Raw genomic sequence first — 25,150 nt, forward strand, 5'->3', positions numbered from 1 at the left:
TATAGGACATGCACTGATAGGAAACGAAGCGGCATGTCCGCCGCAAGACTTTTCTTGACACTGTCAGTATTGAAAGTGGAATTGCTTATAACTGCCCCCAAACCATCATGAGCAAAACTCATCGTAGATACAAAGTGAAAATGATTTCTGGAGGGCCCTTCGTTTAAGTGACCCACTCCTGAGTGGGGACCTTCCTGAGAATAAGAACATAATAAGAGTCTGCTGAATCAGGTCAATGGCCCATCTAGTCCAACATCTTCTACTCATAGTGGCCAATGAGTACCGCTCACTTCTCATTGTTACTGATACTGATACTGGCTCTCTCTCTTGGCTGAATTTGCAATGCTATCCAGAGGTCGAGAGCAAAGGAAAGGTGGAGGGCAGGACCCAGGCCTTCCATTAAGCAGAGTGAAATGATGGATCATAGAATCATAGAGTTGGAAGAGACTACAAGGGCCATCCAGTCCAACCCCCTGCCAAGCAGGAAACACCATCAAAGCATTCATGACATATGCCTGTCAAGCCTCTGCTTAAAGACCTCCAAAGAAGGAGACTCCACCACACTCCTTGGTAGCAAATTCCACTGCCGAACAGCTCTTACTATCAGGAAGTTCTTCCTAATGTTTAGGTGAAATCTTCTTTCTTGTAGCTTGAATCCATTGCTCTGTGTCTGCTTCTCTGGAGCAGTAGAAAACAACCTTTCTCCCTCCTCTATATGACATCCTTTTATATATTTGAACATGGCTATCCAGGCTAAACATACCCAGCTCCCTAAGCCGTTCCTCATAAGGCATAGTTTCCAGGCCTTTGACCATTTTGGTTGCCCTCCTCTGGACACGTTCCAGCTTGTGAGTATCCTTCTTGAACTGTGGATGCGGGTATGAAGTAAGGGCAACGGTTCCCCTCTGCTGGAGGACGGATCTGTGAGTGCCAAGTAGCCATTTATTTGCACCTCTCAGATACCTTGCTGGTTTAAGAGCATCTGAAAATCCCTGTTGGATCAGGCCAGTGGCCCATCTAGTCCAGCATCCTGTCCTCACAGTGACCAACTATATGCCTTTGGGAAGCCCATGAGCAGGACTTGAGTGGAACAGCAACTCTCCCTGCCTGCAATTCCAAGCAACCGGGATACTGCCTCCAACAGCAGAGCTGGACGAAAGGCATCATTATAACCATTGATAGCCTTATTCTCAGTGAATTTGCCCAATCTTTTTTTTGAAGCCATCCAAGTTGGTGACCATTGCTACATCCGGTAGGAGGGAAATCCACATGTGAAGAAGTGCTTCCTTTTGTCTGCTGTTTGTCTCTTGCTATTCAGGTTCGTTGTATTGAGTCCTAGTATTCTCCCTATCAAATCTCTCTACACCAGGCATCCCCAAACTGCAGCCCTCCAGATGTTTTGGCCTACAACTCCCATGATCCCTAGCTAACAGACCCAGTGGTCAGGGAAGATGGGAATTGTAGTCCAAAACAACTGGAGGGCCAAAGTCTGGGGATGCCTGCTCTACACCATGCATCATTTTACACACCTCAACAAGCAGAGGCTTCAGGTGTGATGGAGGATGCCATCCTGTTACCAATGTTTGGACCAGACTGGTCCTGCACATGCTATAGGGGTAGTGTTGCCCTCTCCTCAGGCCACAAAGTGTATTGGGCTCACCCTGGAGGCAACAGAGCAGAGAAGGAAGAGCAGAGCCAAGAGGCTTTGGAGGGTGGCAGTGGGGAAGGCACCTAGCTCAGTGGTAGAGAACCTGATTTGCACGCAGAAGGTCCCAAATTCAAGGTAGGACTGGGACTATTCATGACCTAAAACCCAGGAGCATCTAGGCCAGGCACCACCAAATTGCAGCCCTCCAGATGTTTTGGCCTACAACTCCCATGATCCTAGCTAAGAGGACCAGTGGTCAGGGATGATGGGAATTGTAGTCCAAAACAACTGGAGGGCCGAAGTTTGGGGGTGCCTGATCTAGGCAGTAGTGAGCTAGATAGACCAATGGTCTGACTTGGTATAAGGCAGAGACCTCTATTTCCCTGACAGGGTGTGGACATCAGCAGACGCCAGATGCCAACCCCTGATTCCAACTCTGAAAGCAGATTACACTTGGGGGAGGAGTTGACACCACACGAAATGTTAAGGTCAGAGAAGCAGGTGGAGCTGTTGGTTTTTGTCATTGCTGTAGAGGTTTGGTTTTGAGAAGTGATATTTCTCAAGCAGGTTGCTGCACAACGCTCTAGGCCCACTTAAGTACAGAGGGAAGAGTGACGAAAAGAACCTGCGGTATTGCTCAGGAGCCGGGAAGCTTGTCATGTCAAGTTCCCCTTTGATGGTCTCACTCTGCTCTTAAACTCAGCCTTCCCTCCTCAGCCTGGTTGGAATCCCTGTTTCATAAGTGCAAAGGGGGCTAATCACAGAGTGGGAAATAATTTGACTTGCTAATACCCAGAGGAGAAACATTTACTGCAACCACAAGTATTTTCAGGATTATGGTGTATAATGCTTCTGAAAGGCTTGTTTCTGGGGGCATGTTTGCGTAAGCAAGATTGCCCTCTCCCCCCTCCCTCTTGCTCTCTTTCTCTTTTTCTCTCTCGCTGAAGGAAACGTTCATAAGCGATAGATGCATTTGCCCCGGAATGCACACAACAACAAAAATCCTCCTTCCTATCCCTTTAGTGATCCAAAGCAATGATTTTCAGAATAAGCGTTTATGAGGCCTCAAAAGAAAAGGAGGGGAATATTTCTTAGAGGCCAGAGGCCCCGTTTTGAGAATATAAAAGGGATGAAAGATTCATTCCTTAAAAGTCGAGCCCTGCTGTTATAACTGCTCTGCTCCTATTCGGCAGCACAAAAAATGCCTTTCCACGCTGAAGTGAAAACTGCAATTTCGGTCGGGTGCTATTTCCCTCCCTCCCCTTCCCCGATTACATCAGAGGTCAGCCATTAATATTCTCGCTAGGAGTCCCGCACATTGCTCCAGAGTCCACAATGAGGCAGTTGTTGGATTGTTATTCTGGGGAGGGGGGTGCGGGGAGCGAGGAGGGAAATATGGCACAAAGAAGGCAGGGAGCCAGCAGATGATGGCTGAGCTGGGGAAAGGTAAATTTGTTCTCCCCACCCCACCCCACCCCACCCCCCAAAAAAATGAGAAAGGGGAGAGAGAAAAACCACAACCCAGCCAATTGCCACATATGAAAGGGTTTTATTTATTTATTTAAAAGCTTAACATATACTATTGGTCCGGGTCTCGTAGCCCTACCTGTACCTTTCTACATTGCCAGGCTCATTGGGCAACATGCTATCTCAGAGCCATAGCTCAGTGGTACAGCGTGCACTTTTTGCATGCAGAAGATATCAGGTTCAATTCCTGGCCACATCTCCGCCTAGGGCAGCTCTCGGAATGCTTTGAAAGCCAATCCCTCTTCCTAGGGGATTCTAGGAGTTGTAGTTCTGTGAAGGAGAACAGGAGTCTCCTGATGTCTCTCAGCGCCCTTAACAAACTACAGTTCCCAGGATTCTTCTACCACCGTTCAAAGTGGCATCAGGGTGCTTTAAACGTATCGTGCAGGTTGGAGCCACTGTCTTGAGTAGCAGAAATGGCCTGTCCGTGTCAAGACAGGGGTAGAGGTAGGCGATGGAGTTCTTGTGGTTTGCATCCAACGTTAGTCCTATAACAGACACGGGTCCGTTAATTCCAGTAGGTTTGCTCCGTGCAAAACTTAGTTGCAGACAACCCAGCATCTTCGAGAATCCGACAGAATGCAGAAATCTAGCTAGAGACATTTAGCTGTTTCCACTGTATTATTATTTTTAACTTTTCTTCAGAAGCTCATCGAACAGATTGCTCTACTCCCCCCCCCTTTCTGTGCCTTTTAGCAAAACAAACAAACAAGCAAGCGAAAGAGCAGAAAGGGGATGTAACGGGTGACTGCGGAATTACAGCCTTCCTTTGCAACCCGGTTTTAAGTGTCGCAATTTGCAGCCTGCTAAAATAATCACACTAATTTCCTAATTGCTCTTGGGGCTGGGCGGAGGGAGAACAACTTTGCTAGATTAAGGGTATTTAGCCTGTGTGTGTGTGTGTGTGTGTGTGTGTGTGTGTTTTAAAAAAGTAACAACAGAGGACACAGGGCACGGTTCATTCCTGTATGGTGCTGAGCATCTTCCATCTGTGCTACAGTTCCCTTGCAACCGAGAGTGCCCTGCTCCCTCCCAACCGGACGGATTGTTGGTTCCTTGATGTGGTCACTTACTCTGACTAATTCAGCTAATTGCTCTCCCTTGCAATTTTACGTTTGTTCTGCATATGTCCTATCTGAGTGTTTTCTGGGGGTGTTTTCTCTCCCCCCCCCTGCTCCCAAACGACATAGAACTTTAGTGCACGAGGGAAACAGCTGCGGCTCTTTGCTGCTTTTGTGAGCGGAAGGCACAAATCAGTGGAAGAAGAAATAAAAGACACCCCTACCCACTTGTAGGCTCATAATTACTCTTCTGAATGCTCCTAAATTAAATAAGTGTTTTAGCCACATGACTTTTAAAGGTTTGGGTCTTTTTGTTTTCTCTGCAGAGAATAGATCTGAAATAGTTCCTGAAGGGCTCTGTTTGTAAGCGGATTATGAATCTATTTTTCTGCAACCATTAAACCGAGCAGCACATTTCCACCACCCTGCCGTAAGCCAGGATTCAATCACAGGCAAACCTTCTTCCTGATGTGAAGGTTTTGGGGTTTTTTTAATCGAGTAATATGTACACTGCAGTGGAGAGAAGAGTTTTACTTCAGTCGTATATCTAGCTAGCTAGCTCCCAGTTTCTTTTTGGCAAATTCCTATCCATCAGCTTATTAACCCAACCTGCTGTATTGCATGAAATGAGATTCGTGGTTAGAAACTCAATATTCATTGAACTCAGTACCTTTCAATGACTGTTCTGCAGCCCAGGTCCTTTACCAAACCTTTGACTTACCTAGTCAGTTTCTACGTTAGCAGTCGAGCCGCCACATTCAGGACTAGTTGCAACTTCTGGGTTAACCTCAAGGGCAGTCCCACACAGAGCGCAGTGCAGTAATGCTTGCAAAAATGCATATACCAGGGTGAAGTGTGCACATAAATACATATGTTGGTGAAGATAACATACCAGAATGCATTATATTAGTGCAAATTGCTTTGTGAAACTGTGTATATTTGGCAAAAAAATTGCTACCCACCTATCTGTATTTTCACACTAGAATTCCAATGAATTTTCACAAGGACTTTTCATTTTTAAAAAAACCACCCACACTGATATGGAGATGTGGAGAAATGAGCTTATAATTAGAAAGAAAAGTAACTGAGATACACTAAAATGGAAATGTTCACCTATCCCTACATCTGAGTACAGTTGTGCATAGGCTGGGGACGCTGTTGTGTTCAAGGAGAAACTGTTCTCTATGGCTTGCCAAGCAGGGCATCAAAGTGAGAGGCATGGTTTCAAGGGCAGGTTGGCTGCTCACCTCCTTTTGAGTAACTCACTGAACCAGATCCAGACATGGATTTTGAATGGCATCTGTGGCCAAGCCTGAACTGCGGGTGGCATGGTTATACTACAGGAACATGGTGGGACTATAACATTGTTGGGGGGGATGGAGAGAGAGAGGGAGGCACAACAACTTTCCTGAATAAAGGAATATGTGCTGCTTGGGAGTCAGGAATTGCCCTTGCTTACAAAAAGGAAACATGGCCTTACATAGTCAGTTCATTCAGATGCACACATCTTGGCCTGCAAAGGTGATACAGGCATGGCTTTTGTTTTGCTGAAATGCATAGAAATATAAGAGGGAAATAGTAAATCTAGCACTCTGTCCCCATGTGTTCCTTGCTCAAATTCATCCCTAGCCTTACCCTTATTCTCAGATCCTTGGTCTATCCAGCTTTGTACTGTCTACACTGACTGGCGGAGGCTCTCCAGGGTTTCAGGAAGGGGACATTTCCATCCTTACTTGGAGATGCTGGGACCTTCCACAAGCAAATCTTGGCCCTTTCTATCTCTTTCAATGATATCAGTGGTTGATACATAGCTGCCAAGTTCTCCCTTTTTTTAAGGGAAATTCCCTTATGCTGAATAGGCTTCCTTGCGAGAAAAGGGAAAACTTGGCAGCTATGGGTTGATAGAGTTAACAGAATCTTCAACTAGCATTTTTAAATCATTATTTAGTGAATTTATATACAGTGGTACCTCGCAAGACGAATGCCCTGCAAGACAAATTTTTCACAAGACAAATGCGTCTTGCGATCTGATGGTGACTCGCAAGACGAATTCGTTTTGCGAAAAAATTCGTCTTGCCAATCGCGGTTTCCCATAGGAATGCATTGAAATTTAATTAATGCATTCCTATGGGCAAAAAGAAAAAAGAAAATTCAATGTATTCCTATGGGAAACCGTGATTCGCAAGATGAATTTTTCGCAAAACGAATGGACTTGCGGAACAAATTAAATTCGTCTTGTGATGCACCACTGTACCGCCCTATACCCTCAGATCTCAGGGCAGTTCACAGGATAAAATATAAAAGCACAAAATACATAACACAGAGTTGCCATTTTTCAAAAAGTAAAAAACCAGGACGCCCCAAAATTTGTTGAGCTTTTTTAAAGGAAGATCCCCAAGTTTTCAATTGACTTGCCTAAGATCCAGGGCAAAGCTCCACCTTTTGGAAATCCCCCCCCCCCCGGATGTCAATTGAAATCCTGGTCATGTCCTGGGAAATACGGGCATATGGAGGCCCTAAAATAACAATAACACACACCCCAGACCACATTATAAAAGGGCATAAGAAGCAGTATTCTCTGCTGGGCAGCAGCAGTCCTTATGAAGCCTGTCAGGTCCTCCCATGTTTCCACAAAGGCCTGTTTCTGAGGCTGATCTCACTGCCTTGGTACCCAGGGAGTGCTTGAATGTTCTCTTTCCCCAAGAGAAGAGGATCTCACCGCTTACCCTTTTCTCCTTCTTTGTGTGTGTGTGTTTTCAAGGTGACAACGAGATTGTGAACAACATGTACGAAACCGAGGCAGACCTCCTAGCAGGCGAGAGCGGGGAGGAAGAGACCGAGGACAGCATCATGTCCCCCATCCCCGTGGGGCCGCCATCCCCTTTCCCCGCCGGAGAGGACTTCAACCCCAAGGAAGGCTCTCCGTACGAAGCTCCCGTCTACATCCCCGATGACATTCCAATCCCACCCGACTTTGAGCTGAGGGAGTCTTCCATTCCAGGGGCAGGGCTGGGCATCTGGACCAAAAAGAAGATTGAAATTGGGGAAAGATTCGGGCCTTACATGACCTTTCCAAGGACGACGTTGAAAGAAGCAAACTTTGGATGGGAGGTAAGAAGGCTTTTGATCAATACGATGGTGATTGGTTTGGCTTTGGAGGAAGGTGCAGTCTTTGCTGTTGGATGACCTCCAGGACTGGGAAGAAGAGTGGCTTTCTTGATTTCATGTCTTTGTGGATATTCTTCTTTTTATTGTGCAATGATTATTTATTGATATGAATGATTTGGTTTCAGTCCCACAAACACAATTTCTGGAAGTTCCATAGCCATTCATTATAGGGTCCATGGCCTCATAAGATTGAAAGCTGGAGAGAAATGGCTTTTTCTTTTTTTTAAAGGGCTTTGTGGGAAATTTAAAGTGGCAGGTGTTCAGCACTGATAGGAATGCTGGTTTAAAAGGAGGGTCCAGGATAAGTGGTCAGGGATTGGGTTTGCTGGCATTTGGGGGTGGGGAAGCAAATGTCCACTTGCTAGCATCAGACCCTTGAGAACCTCCCCCCTCCATTTGTTTATTGTTTTGCACCTCTATCCCACCATTTCTCCTAGGTGTCTACGTGGTTCTGCCCCTCCCCATCACAACAACCCTGTGAGGTACTGTTAAGCAGAGGGACTGTGTGACTGGCCCATGGTTACCCTAGTGAGCTTCGTGGCTGGGCAGGCATTTGAACCCAAGTCCCCCAGGTCCTATGCTGACATTCTGACAACTCTGTACCATGCTAGCAGGAGGGCTGAGAAACTCTTGCAAAGGAAGGCAGGTTTTCTCTGTTTTCCAGATGCATAGAATCTGAATATACTTGGAACAAAATGTGTAGGTGTCTTCAAAACATTGCATAGAATGCTGTGCACACAGACCCAGTTACATGTTCAGTTTCTGACAACAAAGCTTTTAAAACCTGCTTTTGTAAACAGTATTCATATAGTTATTGAATTCCCTGCTAAATATCTCTAGCCAATGTGAGAAGTCCTGCCCACCCCCTCTCACCACAAAATATAAATGTGATGGGCAATTTTCTCTTAACTTCGACAGGAAAACTGGGACTAGAAAAGCAGCTCACTTTCTAGGAACATTTTTGAGAGCTCCTTTTTTTTTTTTGGTCAGGCAATAAATGGAACTGCTGGCGTTTTTGCTTCCTGTCCTGGGTGAGAGTCAAGGCAAACACGTGATGTAGCTGCTTGACAGGTTGCAATTGCTTCCCACTAAACCTGTCGGAAAGGCGCTGCTGGTTTTAGGAACTTCTTCTCTCAACAGGCAGGGAAGCCGTCCAAAAGCAAAACTGACTGGGACCTGTGTTAACCTAAAAAAAAAAAAAAACCAACCCCAAAAAACCCCACACAGCAAGGCTTTTTAAAGAAGGGACTCTTGTCACCAAGCTGAGACCTCTGTACCCTGGCCATTCTGCATGGATAAGTACATTCTTTCTTTCTTTTTAAGATAATTTTTATTAAATTTTCCAAATATACAAATCCAAAAAAAAAATTTTTAATTTTTTTTTTTGCATTTCATCTTATATTCACCCATCTCAGTTCATTTTGCTCTGTCGAGCTGTGACTTCCCTCCCTCCCAGAATTTGGTTTTCTTTCCTACTCTCATCTCTCAGTTCCTTTTAGTCCATCTAGTTAAAACCAATTCGTAGGATTTCCTTCAGTCCTGCAAGTGTCTTTAAACTTCTACAGTTCTTCTCCATATAGTCAACGAATTTACTCCATTCCTTTTGGAATTTTGTCTCTCCCTGGTTTCGGATCCCGCATTTCGGATTATGCTAACTCTGCATAATCAATCATTTTTGTCTGCCACTCCTCGATCGTCGGTATCTCTTGTACAGTAGTTTCCATTTTGGGGGTAATAAAGCCCTAGCCGCGGTTGTAGCGTACATAAATAGTCTCTGATCTCCTTTTGTTATTTCCTCTCCCATCAGTCCCAATAGAAAAGCTTCAGGTTTTTTGGGACAGGTATACCTGGATAAGTACATTCTTAGCTAGATATGGGAAGCTACCACTTTCTCATCCCCCAAAAACCCTCTGTTGGGCTGCTTCATAGAAAACACTTTTTAAAGCAAAGGTAGGAAACCAGCAGCCAACTAGATGTTATTGGACTCTAACCCCCATCAGCCCTGGCCAGCATGACTGATGACCAGGGATGATGGGAATTGTAGTCCAGCAACATCTGTAGGGCCGCAGCTTCACCACCACCCCATTTTAAAGCACTCTTGCAGCCCAGTTCCTCCTGACCCCCTGTCTTCCCCAAAGGGGGGGGGCTGTACAGTGGTGCCTTGACTTACGAATTTAATGCGTTCCGAAGGCACCTTTGTAGGTTGAAAAATTCGTAAGTCGAAAAGCGCCATTGGAAACGCGATTTCCCATAGGAATGCATTGGAAACGGAAAAATTCGTAAGTCGAAGCAACCCCATTTAAAAATTCGTAAGTCGAAAAAACCCTATCTAAAACCGCCGCGGTTTCCATTCGGATGTCGACAAATTCGTAAGTGTGCGGCCATTTGCCCCATTCGTAAGTTGAAAAATTTGGTTGTTGAGTCGTTCGTAAGTCGAGATACCACTGTACTTCAGAGAGGGAGAGAAGGAAGAGGGAACAGAGCACCATTCAGCTCCTGCATCTCCTGGGCTGCATGGAGCTGTCCTTTGCAGGTGGGGATTGTGAGGCCGGTAGATCCCTGGATAGAAACATTTGTGAATATGGAGTGCAAGTTGTGGTTCGAGTCTCTGCAAGCTCAACAGGTGACCTGTGCCTACCTTGGATGAGGCCACCTCTGCATCGAGCATGGATGCTCACATTTTTGAGCACCTCTGTTTTGAATAGTGATTCCATATATCCACGGAAGGCTGGTCCATTAGAACACAGCAGCAACTGCCCCAGCAATGCCAGTCTGCTCTCAGCCAGGTCCTCTCATCTCATGTGAAAGGTTAGAATCCACATGATCTGCCATGGAGGGCTTGCAAACTTGCATGGGCTGGGAGAAAGCAATGGTTCTGTCCATCATTGGCTCTGGTTCGCCCTACTGTTGAGCTCCCTGCCTTCCACCCTATCAGTCCCAGCAAGCACCAGCCACCATTGCATGTATCTACCGCTGACTGTCATTGGTGATGTCCATGTATATAGTACTTGATCTGCAAGGATAGACATCTTCCTGGTTGGCACTTGTGGTGGTTCCGTTCACCTGCAAGGGTAAATAACCTTCCTAGCAATCACCGGATGCTGCTCTTCTCCTAATCTGAGTGTTGTTAAAAGTATCTGGTTAGGAACCAGATCCTCGCCCAACCTTCCTTCCTCTTACATGTGTGACTTTCCGTGTTCTTAGGCTGGCATTCCTGCTGCCATTGTACATCCCCACTCCCTCCTCCCTTGTGCTCCAAAGGTGTTTGGAGGGTGGAGGATTTCCTCTTCTCAAGGCAAAAGTGTGATGCTTTCCATGGGGACAGATTCCAGAAGAGCGGCCTTGTTAGCGAGGTGCCGGTGGAAAAGGCATTGAGAGCTGTGGCATGTAAAAGATCTCGCTGATTTACTGTAGAGCCAAGTGTCAGATGCATGAAGTGGCAAGGGTTTTTCACATCCTGAATGTGATGCATAAACAGTTTACTTTGGACACTTCCAGAGGCATCTGGCTGTGGCATGGCCCCAGTCTCATGCCTGGAAAAAGGACGGGGCTGCCAAGTCTAAGGCTCCTGTGCCACTGGCTGAGGAATTCATGGAGGGGAGAAAGAAGGCAGAGAAAAGCATTTCTTCCTGTTTGATAAGACTATAACTCAGGGACATCCAGTGAAGCTGGGCATTGGAAGGTTCAGGACAGGCATAAAACTGCAGAATTTTGCATAGTGAAGCTATTGTCACAAAAGGTTGTGACAGACACCACCTTGGGTGGGTTTGAAAGCACAATTTCCGAGCACAATTCAAAGTGTTGGTACTGACCTTTAAAGCCCTAAACGGCCTCGGTCCTGTATACCTGAAGGAGCGTCTCCACCCCCATCGTTCAGCCCAGACACTGAGATCCAGCGCCGAGGGCCTTCTGGCGGTTCCCTCATTGCAAGAAGTGAGGTTACAGGGAACCAGGCAGAAGCCTTCTTGGTAGTGGCACCCGCCCTGTGGAACGCCCTCCCAGCAGATGTCAAGGCAGTAAGCAACTATTTTACTTTTAAAAGACAACTGAAGGCGGCCCTGTTTAGGGAAGTTTTTAATGTTTGATGTTGTATTGTTTTTAATATTCGGTTGGAAGCCGCCCAGAGTGGCTGGTGAAACCCAGCCAGGTGGGCTGGGTATAAATAATAAATTATTATTATTAGACAAATGCCCGGAGGATAAAGCTATCAATGGCTACTAGCCATGATTGGTGTGTTAAACCACCACTATCAGAGGCAGTATTCCTCTGAAGGCCAGTTGCTGGGAATCACAGGTGAGGAGAGAGCATTTCATTTATTTCATAAAATTAATATACCAAGACAACAGCAAAGTGGTTTGCAAAAAGGGTAAAACCACGTATCAGTGGGGAAAAGTTTGAAAGCTCAATTTAAAACATTACAACTGCTGCGCTCCAGTCCTGCTGTCAGGCTTCCCATAATGGGCATCTGGTTGGCCACTGTGAGAAAAGGCTGGTGGACGAGATGGGCTTCTAACCTGATGTCAGCTGCAAGGCTCTCCTTACGTTCTTATCTACTTGTGAATTGGAGTGGGTTTGTGATAATCAACCTGGGACCAGGAGCTTTGGAATGCGAGACAGGACCCCAACAGGTGAGTTCCCCTAAGGCCAAGTCACCTGAAGGTTAAATACTTCCTGCTCTGCTCTGCTTGCCCAGCGGCGAAGGGAGAGGTTAGGAGAAGAAGCGCTTGCATTCAGGCTGGGGATGAGGAGCCGCCTTTAAGGGCTCACACTCTTCAGGTGTGTGTGTGAGAGAAAGCCTTTGTTGGTGCAAGTCGCTCACCTGGAGCTTTCCATAGTCCTGCAGCCCCTTACCCACTGCATCACTGCATGGATGGATCAGAACATGGGATGCTGAACTGGGTGGATGTTTGTTCAAGCAAAGCAAATGTCCCATCATTTCAAGCTGAATCCTTCCCACCCTGATATACAAAACCATGCAGGTTTAATTCAGCAACAAATCAGCGCCTTACCCATTCTCCACTACTGCCACTTATTACTTAATCGAATACTCGACTCAAATGGAAATCCATTCAGTGGTTGTTGGGCCTTCAGTTCCCACCATTTATGAGCATGGGCCATGCTGGCTGGGGCTGATGGGAGCTGAAGTCTGAGAGGGCCACAGGCTTCCCATCAGTCATTTAATCAGATGACAGGTTCAACTAGCCAAATTTGAGTTCGTATCCAACATAATCCTACTCAGAGTGAGCCTGTTGAAATTAATAGGCATGGTTAACTTAGGTCCATTCATTCTAGTCCATTTCCTCTAAGTAGAACTTAGATGCCTGCAATCTCTGGAATTCTGCACACCATCCCTAACCTTCCCACCATCTGTCAATGAATCAGGACTTCTGCTCAGGTTGCCCAAGAAGAACCAATCACACGCAACGCAGCCACCCCACACATGTGAATGGATTATTGAATGGAGGAATAAGTATGGTTAACCTATCAAAACTACCTCCTCCCACTCCCCCCCCCCCCAAAAAAAATGGTTGGGGTGGGGAGAGGATCCTTTGCCAAATCTCTCAACAGCTTTCCACTGCATTTAACAAAGGTGCCTCAGAAGATCTTCCTGCCCTGGGATACTTCAACCGTGAATCTCATAACTTTCGGAATGTTTGATTAGCACCACCTTACAGAGTTGCTTGCAGAAACATCCTCCTTCCCAGCCTCCTCTTTTTTTTTCAGCCTTGGAAATATCAAGCCATTCCAAGGAGGGTGTGGACCCGAAGGCAGGCCTGGATTTGCACACATTAAAATATACATTTTATGAGCTCAACGGAAACACCTTGTGGAATGAAGGAAAACATTCCTTAAGGAGCGCAGCACGTCAGTTGTGGGGTGGGGTGGGGGAGTGCTGGTTGGCCGCTAAACAGAGGCAACTTCTGAAGGGCGCATATACAACCCCTTTAGAGACTTACTGTAGCTTTAGTCCAGCTTTCCCCTTTGGTAGACTAAATCACCCATCACCCCCAGCCAGCATTGGCAGCGGTCAGGGACCATAGGAGTCATAGTCCAACAACATTTGGGGATTTGAGGCTGGGAAAAGATGCTCTAGGCTGCTTATTGTCCAGAGGATTTCATGTGGAGTCAGATACCCGGTGCATGGTTTTTTTTATTATTTAAAAAATCATTCTCCCTAAAACTCCTGGCTGTCACTCAATTTGGGATGGAGAATTTCTCAACCTCATGGTTCTAAAGCAGAGGTGGGTAGCCCCCCCCCCCGCCCTGGGGTAGAGGCTGATCTGTCTCCCCAAGCAATTTTTCTGCCCCCATCTTCATAAGACCCCATTGATTTTGGGGGTAGTAGAAAGAAAAATAAATAAATAAGCATTGGTGTTGCCCTTCTAGAGCTGACCAGAGAGGAGGTTGGGGACAAAACTAGAATGAGTTGGCTCTGCCTATCGTTGGCTCTGCTCAACCTCTCTGCTGTTTTGCCTTGCCGGTCCCAGTGGGTACCAGCAACTGCTGTGATCACCCCTTCCTCAACTAATCCTCACGGATCAGCTGAGGAGGCAGACACTGCTCACCTGTGCATACCTGTGTACGTGTATACTGCGTTTCTGGCCTACTGTTTGATCTGGCCTCTTTTGCTCGTTCTCTGGTCCTGCCCAATTGCTCTCTAGTCCCGAATCTTAGTTCCCAGCCTTCTGACTTCGGCTCCAGACTGCTTCCCACGGCCCAGCCCTGGCAGATACTTCTAAAAATGTAAATCATTAAATTGTCCCTGATGGATGTTGAGGCAATAAATAGTATCCATTGTGTACATGCATTTCTGACATCCCTCAATTGGATCCAGGCTAGGTTAGCCTGGTCTTCAAAACAAATGGAACTTCAGTCATGACTAATTTGTCCTCCTCGTTTCAGTGGGACCTAAATTAGTTCTTACTCAGCCCTCTAATTCCACCAGTAAGCATAATTGTATGTACACATAAAGCTTAAAAAAAGAATGGTTTTCAATGGTACATTCCAAAGTTCCAAGAAAATAACAACAGCAATGTGGTGTTGTATCCAACACTACTCCTACTCAGAGTAGACACATTAAAATTAATGGGCATGTCTATTTAGGTCCATTTATTTCAATGGGTCTAGGCTGAGTAGGACTAACTTTGGATACAATATTTGAGGGTTGTTGTTTTTTAATGGAGAGAGACCATAATTTATTAGGGTAACACATATTCCACATGTAGAGGGTCCCATGTTTAGGGCTTGGTACCTCTGGTTAAAAGGACAAGACAGCAGGTGGAGTGCAAGTCTCTTCTCCATCTGATACCCTGGAAAGCTGCTGCCAGTTATAACAGAACAGGAGTAGCTAATGTGCCCTCCAAATATTGCTGGACTCCAACTCCCTTTGCTCCAAGCCTCCATCATCTGGAGGAAACTATGCTGCCTGTCCCTGGAACAGACAGCACTGGGCACTGTCTGACTGTTTTGCCTTCATTGCCAAGCTGGTGGGCATCTGAAAGCATATGGTGGCCACCGTGGAAAAGAAGTGGTTGGACTAGGTAAGGAGTGGGGAACTGCAAACTCAGGACCAAATGCATCCCACCAGGTCTATCTATATCAGGCATGGCCAAACTTGGCCCTACAGCTGCTTTGGGACTACAACTCCCATCATCCCTAGCTAACAGGACCAGTGGTTGGGGGTGATGGGAATTGTAGTCCCAAAACAGCTGGAGGGCCAAGTTTGGCCATGCCTGATCTATATGGTCCTCAGGATTGTCGCCAGGTCACACTCCTCATTGGTCCTCCTTTGCAGCTTGAGTGTTTTTGCTAAGTGGTCCCTGGACTCGACTCCCTTGCTTGCCTGGCTAGAGGATATAGAGATGTGTGCTTGTTGAAAACTAGCCTATAAAGGTCACATTCACATTTGTTTCTCTGTTCACTCTTGCCTCTGGCCACACCCACCATAGGCATGCGACCTTCCCCACTCCCTGCCACAAGGTAGCCCAGAAGGGAATGTGGACTTTGGGTTGAAAAAGATCCCTTGCAAGTGAGGCTGAGCTTCGGTCATAATACGGCTGAGCTCTTTCCGGGCTCTTGGGCTGACTTAGCAGGTTGTCCACAATAAGCATATATCGACATGATCCAAGGAAGCACAGCTATGCCCCATTGATTTCAATGGAAAAAGTTAGTTACAATTCTGTTTGCTTAATGGGTAAGGTCATATTGTATAAGGTTCTCAACCCATTCCCTTTTTGGGACAGCTGCCATAGCAAATATATGTGGTTTTGTGTCAAGGTTGCAAAATCCTGGATGTTTTAGATTCCCTAAATTGTTCTTAATTCTTGGAAGTTCCATGCAAGCTAACAAGAGCCTATATTACTTCTCCATAACCTTGCAGCAAACTTTTGTCCTTTTCTTCTTCTGATAAAAGGTCTTTGTTTATTTTCACATACTCGGCAATGCTTCATATCTCCTTTCTTTCCTGAACGCGAGAATCGGTACAGGCCCTTTCTCTTATCTGTCATAAATGTTGTTGACTTTCCAACGCTATTAATTTTTATTTTTCGCAGTGGACGTGAGGAAACGCACACTTTCCTAGGAGCACCTCACATTTCTTCAAAGCTCCTTTGTTTCTTCGGCTACTACAGAAAGCGACAAATCCCTGTCTCCTAATGCAAACAATTCTCAGCTACAGGATCCCCCCAAAAATCCATTGGACTTCAGATAGCTATCAGTTCCTTTATTTGTTCCATCTTCCATTCTCGATCATTACTGGGGTCTCCACCAAACGTTTACCAATTTTATTCACTGTTTCAACAATATGTGGTGTTTGTTTGCTAATGCTGCTGCTTGAATTAAGAATCACTTAGGACAGCACAACCTATCAGGGACCACATACCGAACAGGCTGATGTCACAACACAATACCTGGCAGGACAACAGTAAATATAACCAAATGGATTGACATAACCAACTCATACATGATGCTGTCACTGAGGGCAGTGTTTTGAACAAATGTGCGCATGTTCTTTGCACAGTCTTGCACATGTTCATTCAGACATTCATTCCATCCATTTCTGAGAATCTGTGATTTATTTATTTTTTTAATCTGAACAAAATCCACTTTCACATTTAAATACAATGAGATTTAATGGTCATGGCTAAATGGTTTTGTCACAGATGGGGTGTTGGCTACTCCCGAGTAAGCACTCCACACATCCTCTGGATTTTCATAGTTTTATTGTGCATGCTATATACAGTGGTGAGATGTCTCAAATCATGTCTGCTCTGCATGGGGCAGAAGCCCACAATGGCGTCTCGTGGGCTCTGACCCCCCTTTTAAGACTCCAAACGCCCCTCCTCCTTGCTCTATGGGTCCTCCGTGGTCCCAAACCAGGCTCCTGAGGTGCCGTTCCCTCTCCTCCCTCCTTTCCAGCCCCTGCTGAAGCTAGCTCCTCCCCTGCTTCCCTGCTACCAACCTGGAGCTGAGCCACCAGGACTCTGCAGAGCCCTGGACCCGTCTTAACCCTTCCTGTTCCTGATTTGAACTCCCAGACTTGCTGCTGCTCTCCCATCTGATGGAAGTAAGCAGAGTGGGCTGCTCTCTGCAAGCCCTCTCTCTTACATCCACCCCCCCTCCAGGCTCCCCCCCCCTTTCTGAGGCCTGGTTTGCCTGGTCTGATGTCTGTAAAGAGGGCTGGAAGCCTGACAGGTCTTCCTCCTCTGTAGTGTGTGTAAAATCCTGTTCCCAGTCGGTGCTGGGTGGCTGGTCCGTGTAGTTCCTTCCGTTGTACTCCTCCTCCTCCCTCTGGAAAATTGCTTCCGATTCCCGGAGGGCTTCTTGGGTCTGCGTCTCCCCTGCTCCCCACCTGGGATCGCCCTCCCCCTCTGTGTTCCCTGTGCTACTGACGTGTGGTGGTTCGGATCTGTGGGAGAAAGGAGCGTGCAGTTCCAGTGTGCGGCCCTCCCCTTGCATGGTGTGCATAGGTGCCTCCGCGTTTTGGGAAGCAGGAGTGTCCTGCCTGGCCATCAGACATTTTAACCCCCCCTCCCCCCTTCGGGAGCCCGGGCTCGCTGTGGCACTGTAGACCTCCTCCTCTTCCTTTCTTTCTGGAACCTCTTGGCTGCCTTCTCCCTCCACCCTTCTGTCTAGTGTCTTTTGTGTGATTTCCTCCCCCTCCCTCCTGTCAGCGTCTTGTGTTGGATGTGTGTCACGTCCTCTGAACCTTGGGCTTTCCCTGAAGTGTGAGAGCAAAGACCTGTGACCCACGGGATGGACCTTTCTCGCTGTAGGTACTTCCCCCCTGAAGGTGACAGGGTTGATCTGTGTCAGAACCTTGAAGGGCCCCAGCCTTCTGGGTGCCAGCTTCTTCCCCCTTCCTCCCATGGGAAGGCCTTCTGACCACAGCCAGACCCTGTCCCCTCCGTGGAAGACCTTCTCCAGTCCCCCGTGATGGTCTGCCCCCTCCTTGTAAGCCTCATTGCTCCTTGCCACGTCTCCATCCAGTTGTTGGTGTACTGTCTCCCTCCTCTCACCCCATGCCTCAATAGGTGGTCCCCCAATCTCCCCCTCCCCCTGCTCTGGGAAGGCTCTGGGGTTTCGCCCAAGACTGGCCTTACTGGGTGTGAGCCTCGTGAAGACATGTACTGCATGCCCCTCCGTGGGGTTGTCATGATATTGCCTGAGAATCTTCCCTCTGAGGGAGTCCTGGGGCATATACCGGGCATCATTGCTAAAGAGTAACCCCTCTTTCTCTGCAAGCCTTTCCCCTGCCCCTTCTCCCTCCCTCAAGTCCCTCCGTATGTTCTGGGTAAAAGTGTCCTCTTTGGTGAGTTGGCTCAGTTTCTCTTCCTGCATCCCCGCCTCGGCGTCGTTCCATCCGCCTGGGGAGCTGATGTGGTGCGATCCTGAGGATTCTCCTTCTTTCCTGCAGTGCTCCTTGCCGTCTGCATCTCCAAAGGTGAGATCTCCCCGGCGCTGGCTGCCCACAGGGTCATTGTCCATTAAGTCCAAAGCTAGCACTTCTGCGTGCTTGTTCACTGTCATCTTCCGAGAGGGGGTCTGTTGCGTGACCTCACCCTCCTGCAATTCCCTGCCGTCTATGGCCGAGACGCTCATGGGAAGCTTCCTTGGGAAAAGGGGAATCTGATTCTGCCTAGCAAAGTCCACCGATAGGAAATCATTGCTGCTGCCCCTGCAGAGAAGCCCGACTGTCTCCTGGGTCTGGCCTCTTGGCAGCTGCAGACTTACTTCCATCTCTTTGTCGTGCTGTGGGGTGTTACAGGAGGGCTCAGTTGTTGGTGCTCTGCCTGGCCCCTCCCCTCCTGATCTGGCATCCAGGCTTGTGTCTGTGCCTGCCTGCTCTCGCCATTCCTTCCTCTGGGGGCAGTGTTCCACCCAGTGGCTGGGTGCATTGTAAAGGCATCTCCCGCCTTTCTCTTCCCTCTGTTTTCCCGCGTCAGCGTTTGAAAGTACCCGCGCGCGGGCTTTGTCCCTCTGCATCACATCTGGCTGGAGGGGTCTGTGCTGAGCTGTAGCTGCCTTCCAGGGACTGTATGGGAGCTTGTGGCCGCTGCCTTTCCCCTCCGTCTGTCCCCTCTGCCCGGACTCGCCTCTCAGCCTCCTGCACTTCCACGCCACCATGCCTCTCAGCCTTAGAGCCAGCTTGTGCTGAGGGTCGCCCTACAAAGTGCTGGCCCGTCCCGAGTGTCCTCTCTGCTTGTCCAGCCTCCACTCCTCCGGCTTGGCTGTGTTCAGAGCTGCTCGGTTCACTAAGCCTGGCTTCCCCTGTGCCCGGGTGCCTACCTGGTGCTTGAGCCGTTCCATAGTTGCAGGGTGCTGGCTGCAGCTTGCTCTCTGCTACACCCCTCACGCATGCCAATCCTCCCTTGGCATCTCTCTCTTCTGCTTTAGATGCTGCCAACTTCATGCCGGCTGCTACATTTGCAGCCCTCTTCCCTCGGGGTAGCCATCAAGACATTGTGGGCTTGCTGTCACAGATGGGGTGTTGGCTACTCCCGAGTAAGCACTCCACACATCCTCTGGATTTTCATAGTTTTATTGTGCATGCTATATACAGTGGTGAGATGTCTCAAATCATGTCTGCTCTGCATGGGGCAGAAGCCCACAATGGCGTCTCGTGGGCTCTGACCCCCCTTTTAAGACTCCAAACGCCCCTCCTCCTTGCTCTATGGGTCCTCCGTGGTCCCAAACCAGGCTCCTGAGGTGCCGTTCCCTCTCCTCCCTCCTTTCCAGCCCCTGCTGAAGCTAGCTCCTCCCCTGCTTCCCTGCTACCAACCTGGAGCTGAGCCACCAGGACTCTGCAGAGCCCTGGACCCGTCTTAACCCTTCCTGTTCCTGATTTGAACTCCCAGACTTGCTGCTGCTCTCCCATCTGATGGAAGTAAGCAGAGTGGGCTGCTCTCTGCAAGCCCTCTCTCTTACAGGTTTCAAGTGGACCTACTCGGAACAAGACATAGTTGGTTACAACCCATATTTTATGTGAAAATACACCTTCTAAAACATATGTTTATTTTTATTTTATTTTGTCGAGTCATTGAGGAATGTGTTGGGAAAAGTGAATAACTTCACTTGCAATCTGCATACTAGGAAGACTTGTGGAATTTGATTTTTGCAAATTCCATTAAACAAGCATGATCTGCAACTTCTGGACTGGGGTAGACAATTGAACTTCAGTCCCAGATGATGTGATCTGTGGTCCAACAGCACCATGTTACCTACCCTTGTTCAAGGAGCAGCATGGTTTATACCGGTATTTGTGAACTGTCCCTACCTGTGAGTAATGCATAGCTGCCAAGTTCTCCCTTTTTTTAAAGGGAACTTCCCTTATGCTGAATAGGCTTCCTCGTGAGAAAAGGGAAAACTTGGCAGCTATGGAGTAATGCCTGACTTGGCTCTAAAAGCATAATGTATTAATGTGAACCGATTTGGATCCCTACATCGGCCTATCTTTTTCCTTGTGAAGAAAATTCAGTCCAAAATGTAGAATGCTCTCTGTTATGCTGCACGATGGGATTGCATTTTACACCCTCCTCCCTCAAGCTTATTATTCCCTTGCTTGCTGACACAGAACGTCCAAGTCACGGCACCCTGAAATAAATCACACTGTGTTTTCCCTTTATTACCCCTGGGTCCTTTGAAAACAAAACGTAGAGCAGAGGTGGGGGGGGCACACACACATGCACAATGATCTAGATCATTTATTGAGTAAATAATGGCATTAATCACAGCATTGTTTATTTTGCTAATGAAGAGCAGGCTGAGAAGTGACATCCTGGAGAGAGAGCAATATTAGCCACAAAATCATGGAAGGCTGAAAGCCTGAAGGAAACTAAGCATGTGATCCTCTTTGCAGTGAACATGGATTTTGGCGTCATAGAGATCAGTGGGATTCACCTACTTTTAATGTGTGTGCAGGATTACACCACCAGAGTGTAACTGTCTTAGTAGTCTTGCTTCCTTGGAGATTATATATAATATATATATATATATATATATATATATATATATATATATATATATATTACAATAATTGGATCTTTTGGGGAGGGGGGATTTCCCAAGTAACTCGATTTTCTTTTCTTCTTCTCTTTTTTGCAAATCCATACATTTTTAAAATTGGGACACGGGTGGCGCTGTGGTCTAAACCACAGAACCTAGGGCTTGCCTCTCGGAAGGTCAGCGGTTCAAATCCCCATGACAGGGTGAGCTCCTGTTGCTCTGTCCCTGCTCCTGCCAACCTAGCAGTTCAAAAGCACGTCAAAGTGCAAGTAGATAAATAGGTACCACTACAGCGGGAAGGTAAATGCGTTTCCTTGTGCTGCTCTGGTTTTCGCCAGAAGCGGCGGAGTCATGCTGGCCACATGACCCAGAAAAACTGCGGACAAATGCCGGCTCCCTCGGCCAGTAAAGTGAGATGAGTGCCGCAACCCCAGAGTCATTCACAACTGGACTTAACTGACAGGGGTCCTTTACCTTTACATTTTTACATTTTTTAAATGCAGGTGTTGCATAATTGAAAGTGCTGTTTATTATCTATGTGACCTTAAATGGCACTGTCCACAGATACCCTTTGTTATCTCATTGCATGATCTGAGATCCACATATGGGTGATGTTTAGTGAGTCAAGACTCAAAGAGACGCACCACCTTCGACCTTTCAAAAGTGACATTGGTAGAGATCTTTAGCAAAGCGGCACTGTCTAGGGTTTGTTTTAAGGGACCGGTCCTGCTTGTATCAACTCCTTATGTAATCTGTGGTTTGTCTCCCATTGAGGAATAGGGTTGCCAGACTCAATAGTGGACAGGACTTTTGTGCCTTTAATTGCCCTGCTCTCTTTTGAGTCTGGAAACCTTAGAGAGAAACCAGCAGACCCTTTGTTTAATTTCCAAGCAGAGGGTCTGCTGGTTTCTCTTTAAGGTTTCCAGACTCAAAAGAGAGCAGGGCAATTAAAGGCACAGAAGTCCTGTCTACTATTGAGTCTGGCAACCCTATTGAGGAATGCTGGAAGCGTGTTTCAGCCTTAGAGATGCTGAGGATTGAACCGGAGGCCTTCTGCATGCAAGACAGATGCTGTAGCCACTAAGTTATGGCCCTTCCCGACTCATTTCAAGGCTTTGAGAACTAGGTCTTCGTCCTAGAAATGGCTATGAAATGTCCAAACTGCTGAAAGCAAACGCCTTTCCAGCTCCCTCTCTCCCTCTCTCTGATGCTCAACCCGTGGATGACATCAGAAGCAGGCTAAGAGGTCACTTTCGGCTCACGTGTGCCAAGAAATCTGGGACTGTGCTTGGAATGAGTTGGAAACATGGGTATATAAGGAATAAGAGGGGAAGCAAGAGACAGACAGACAGATTGGGGGGGGGGGGGAGAGAGAGAAGGATGTGTGCACACCCAATGAAAGAATGACTAAGAATACCTCTGTGATATTTCTCCATTTATTTCCATAAGGGGTAATAACTCATCGGTAATCCGACAGAGGGCATTTTCCTTAAAATAGAACACTCTGATTCACAAGCAGAAATAGGAAATAAATGTTTTCTTTTCATCTTTGAGAGACATCTATGAATACCAGCCTCTGAACCTGGTATTTTATCATCTCTATTAAAAACAAAATTGAGAACGAGTGAGAGAACCAAGAATAGCCCATTTGTGACCATGGGGCTTGAAAAATAGCCTTTTCCCCTTGTCAGGGAAAGCTTGCAAGAATACAGGGCCCTGTTTTCTTTTCACTGGAATGTTATCCTTTCTACAAATGCAGTCTTCTGCACAATCTGGGTTTCTTCCCCTTGGAAAGTCCGGTCAGGAAAGAACGTTGAAGTACAGAAGGGTATTTTGCCATCACGCCCTTAAAGAAGACTCAGGGCACAAACTTATGGAAGAAAGGTTCTATTTATTGAAATCTAGCGTCTCAGAGGCTCTGCAAAATAAGTAATCCATTTTAACCAAGTTGAAATATAGTCTGGGCAGGGAAGCTGCCTAATGCAAGAGGGATAGAATCATAGAATTGTAGAGCTGGAAGGGATCTTGAGGATCATCTAGTTCAATATCCTGCAATGTAGGAATATGCAGCTGTCCCATATGGGGATCAAACCAGTGACTTTGGTGTTATCAGCACCACTATTCCTCATTTCTCATTTCTCCTCATTTCCATATCATTTTGTGATTATTATTATTAATCAGCATTTTAATGTGAACTTCTCACAAAGTACACATTTCTGTATGCATATTTGTTTCATATGCACATTTTGGCAATAGAATGCATTTTTGTTTCCCTTGCCTAATCTACACCTTCTGAAACAACGCATGAACTAGAAAACAGCCATCTTTTGAAATTAGCACTTCTCTGGATTTTGAAGTGCAGCTTTCCAGCCAAGCCAAGAAAAGTATGCAAAAATGGATGTGACAGGATGGTGTGTGCGTAAAGCACACATATGAATGAAAATGACCTGAAAATGCATTTTATTGGAGAAAATCCTTTGGTTAAATATATGTGTAAATTTGGCAAAATTGCAATCAAAAATTAGTATATTAGGATAAATTTGCATTAACATGCCCATAAATTTACATGGGTTTTGTTTTTAAGGAAAAGAAAAATTGCACATAGATGTGTCAACGTCAGGAAATGAATTTAAGATTGGAAAAAATGAGAAACTGAAAGAAACTGATATGAAGACATAGTGGTGTTTGCTCCATTTTGATGAGCTGAAGAGGTTGGCTCTCCCATTTACCAAAACATTTTTCCATCCTTGACAGGTTTCCCCCTCACCCCTCACCCCACCCCACCCCCTACAGCCTCCATATCCAGCCTTTCCTTTAAGCTAAAAGCTTCCGTACTGTCCCCATTTTGGGGTGGGATTCAGTCACATATTGACAAATTCACGTCGTGCAACTTAAATTGATGGGGTGCTCTTGCGCAATGAAATCTGTTGTGGTTTTTTTGTGATCAGGAAAGTGAGGGGGTCAGCGCACTGAGAAGTGTGCACTAAATGCTTGCTCTGTGCATTATCATGTAACTTAATCTGCCCACAAAATCAGAATGAGCCCCGAATAAATAGCCAGATTCATCTCACTCCTTTCCTCCAAAGAAATCAGGATGAATGCTCAAAAGGCAAGTCGTCTGGAAGCAACCTGTGTCAATGTTGCAGGTGTTCATTCATAACCCCATTCTATGCCATTTCTTTGCCAGCCAGTTTATCTTAAACAAAAACAACAACTCCTGTAGCTGTAAATGTAAATATCTTTATTATGGCCAAAGACCGTAAGAATACAAATTGTGACAAATATTGTTGATTGGGTTAAAAGAAGAATATGATAAAATTACAGTCCAATTCACAGAATTGATGCAACAATTTAAATTTAAATTGGGATTAGTCCTTTAAAATTTTTAAATTATTGAATCTCAGCTACGTATTATCATTCCTTCACGGGTTAGAATTCAAACTCCTTCGCTGGTCATTGCTGACGCCATTACTCTTCTAACTCTTGTCGCAATGAGACAGAACTTCGCAAGAGGCCTGGTGATCTCCAAATCTTTGTCCACTGGGGGATGTCTGGTGTGAACCTCGTCTGTGCTGGCGGGTAGTTTTCTCAGTATCAATTCGATCAGCTCTTTCCTTGAGTCACGATACAGAGGGCAGAATAAAAGCACATGACCAATGGATTCAATTGCGTTACTATTGCAGGGACATAATCTTTGTTCGATCGGTATCTTATTGAATCTGCCCTCTAAGAGAGCTGAGGCGAGGGCATTAAAGCGAGCCCTGGAAAATGCCCATCTATGTTTGGGGTTGTCTAGTAACTTGAGCTACTCCTGTAGCTAAATTTTTATTTTATCATTCAATGCGCATGTATTTTTGATGTATGCATGTATAAATTAAGTTCATCATAAAATATGTATTTTAATGCCTTTGGTATATGCTTTCATCACAGTGCAAAATTCAATGGATGATTACATCCCGATTTGTCTATTAGTTCAGGGGATGTGAATTAGGTTCTGCTGGTTTGAAAATCCGGGCAAAACAAAATTCTTCTTCATCCCAACTAAAAAAATCCACAGATTCGTTCACGCAGCTCTTCGTTCTTTTTCTTCCCTTAAACCCTCTACAAAGCAAACAGATAAGAGGTTCCTGTTCAGACCATGAGGTTAGAAGTGGATGCTGCTTAGACTTAATTAAGATCCAGACTGATAACCATTAAATTGGTTCACAATGAGTGAGGAAATGCAGGTTCAAGTGGAAAGGGT

At 46.3% G+C, this 25,150-nt stretch overlaps 1 protein-coding gene across 5 annotated transcripts in view; it reads left to right on the forward strand.

Moving 5' to 3' along the window:
- Positions 1–25,150, forward strand: part of PRDM16 (PR/SET domain 16) — a 474,533-nt gene that overhangs the window by 165,538 nt on the left and 283,845 nt on the right. For all 5 annotated transcript variants that reach the window (XM_060276169.2, XM_060276168.2, XM_060276167.2 and 2 more), the window contains one exon: positions 6,998–7,347. In XM_060276169.2, the coding sequence (XP_060132152.2) occupies positions 7,021–7,347 (327 nt within the window). In that variant the 5' untranslated portion in view covers positions 6,998–7,020. The remainder of the gene's footprint in view (positions 1–6,997; positions 7,348–25,150) is intronic.

The sequence above is a fragment of the Zootoca vivipara genome, chromosome 6 (assembly GCF_965207765.1).
Source record: "Zootoca vivipara chromosome 6, rZooViv2.hap1.1, whole genome shotgun sequence".
NCBI lineage: Eukaryota > Metazoa > Chordata > Lepidosauria > Squamata > Lacertidae > Zootoca > Zootoca vivipara.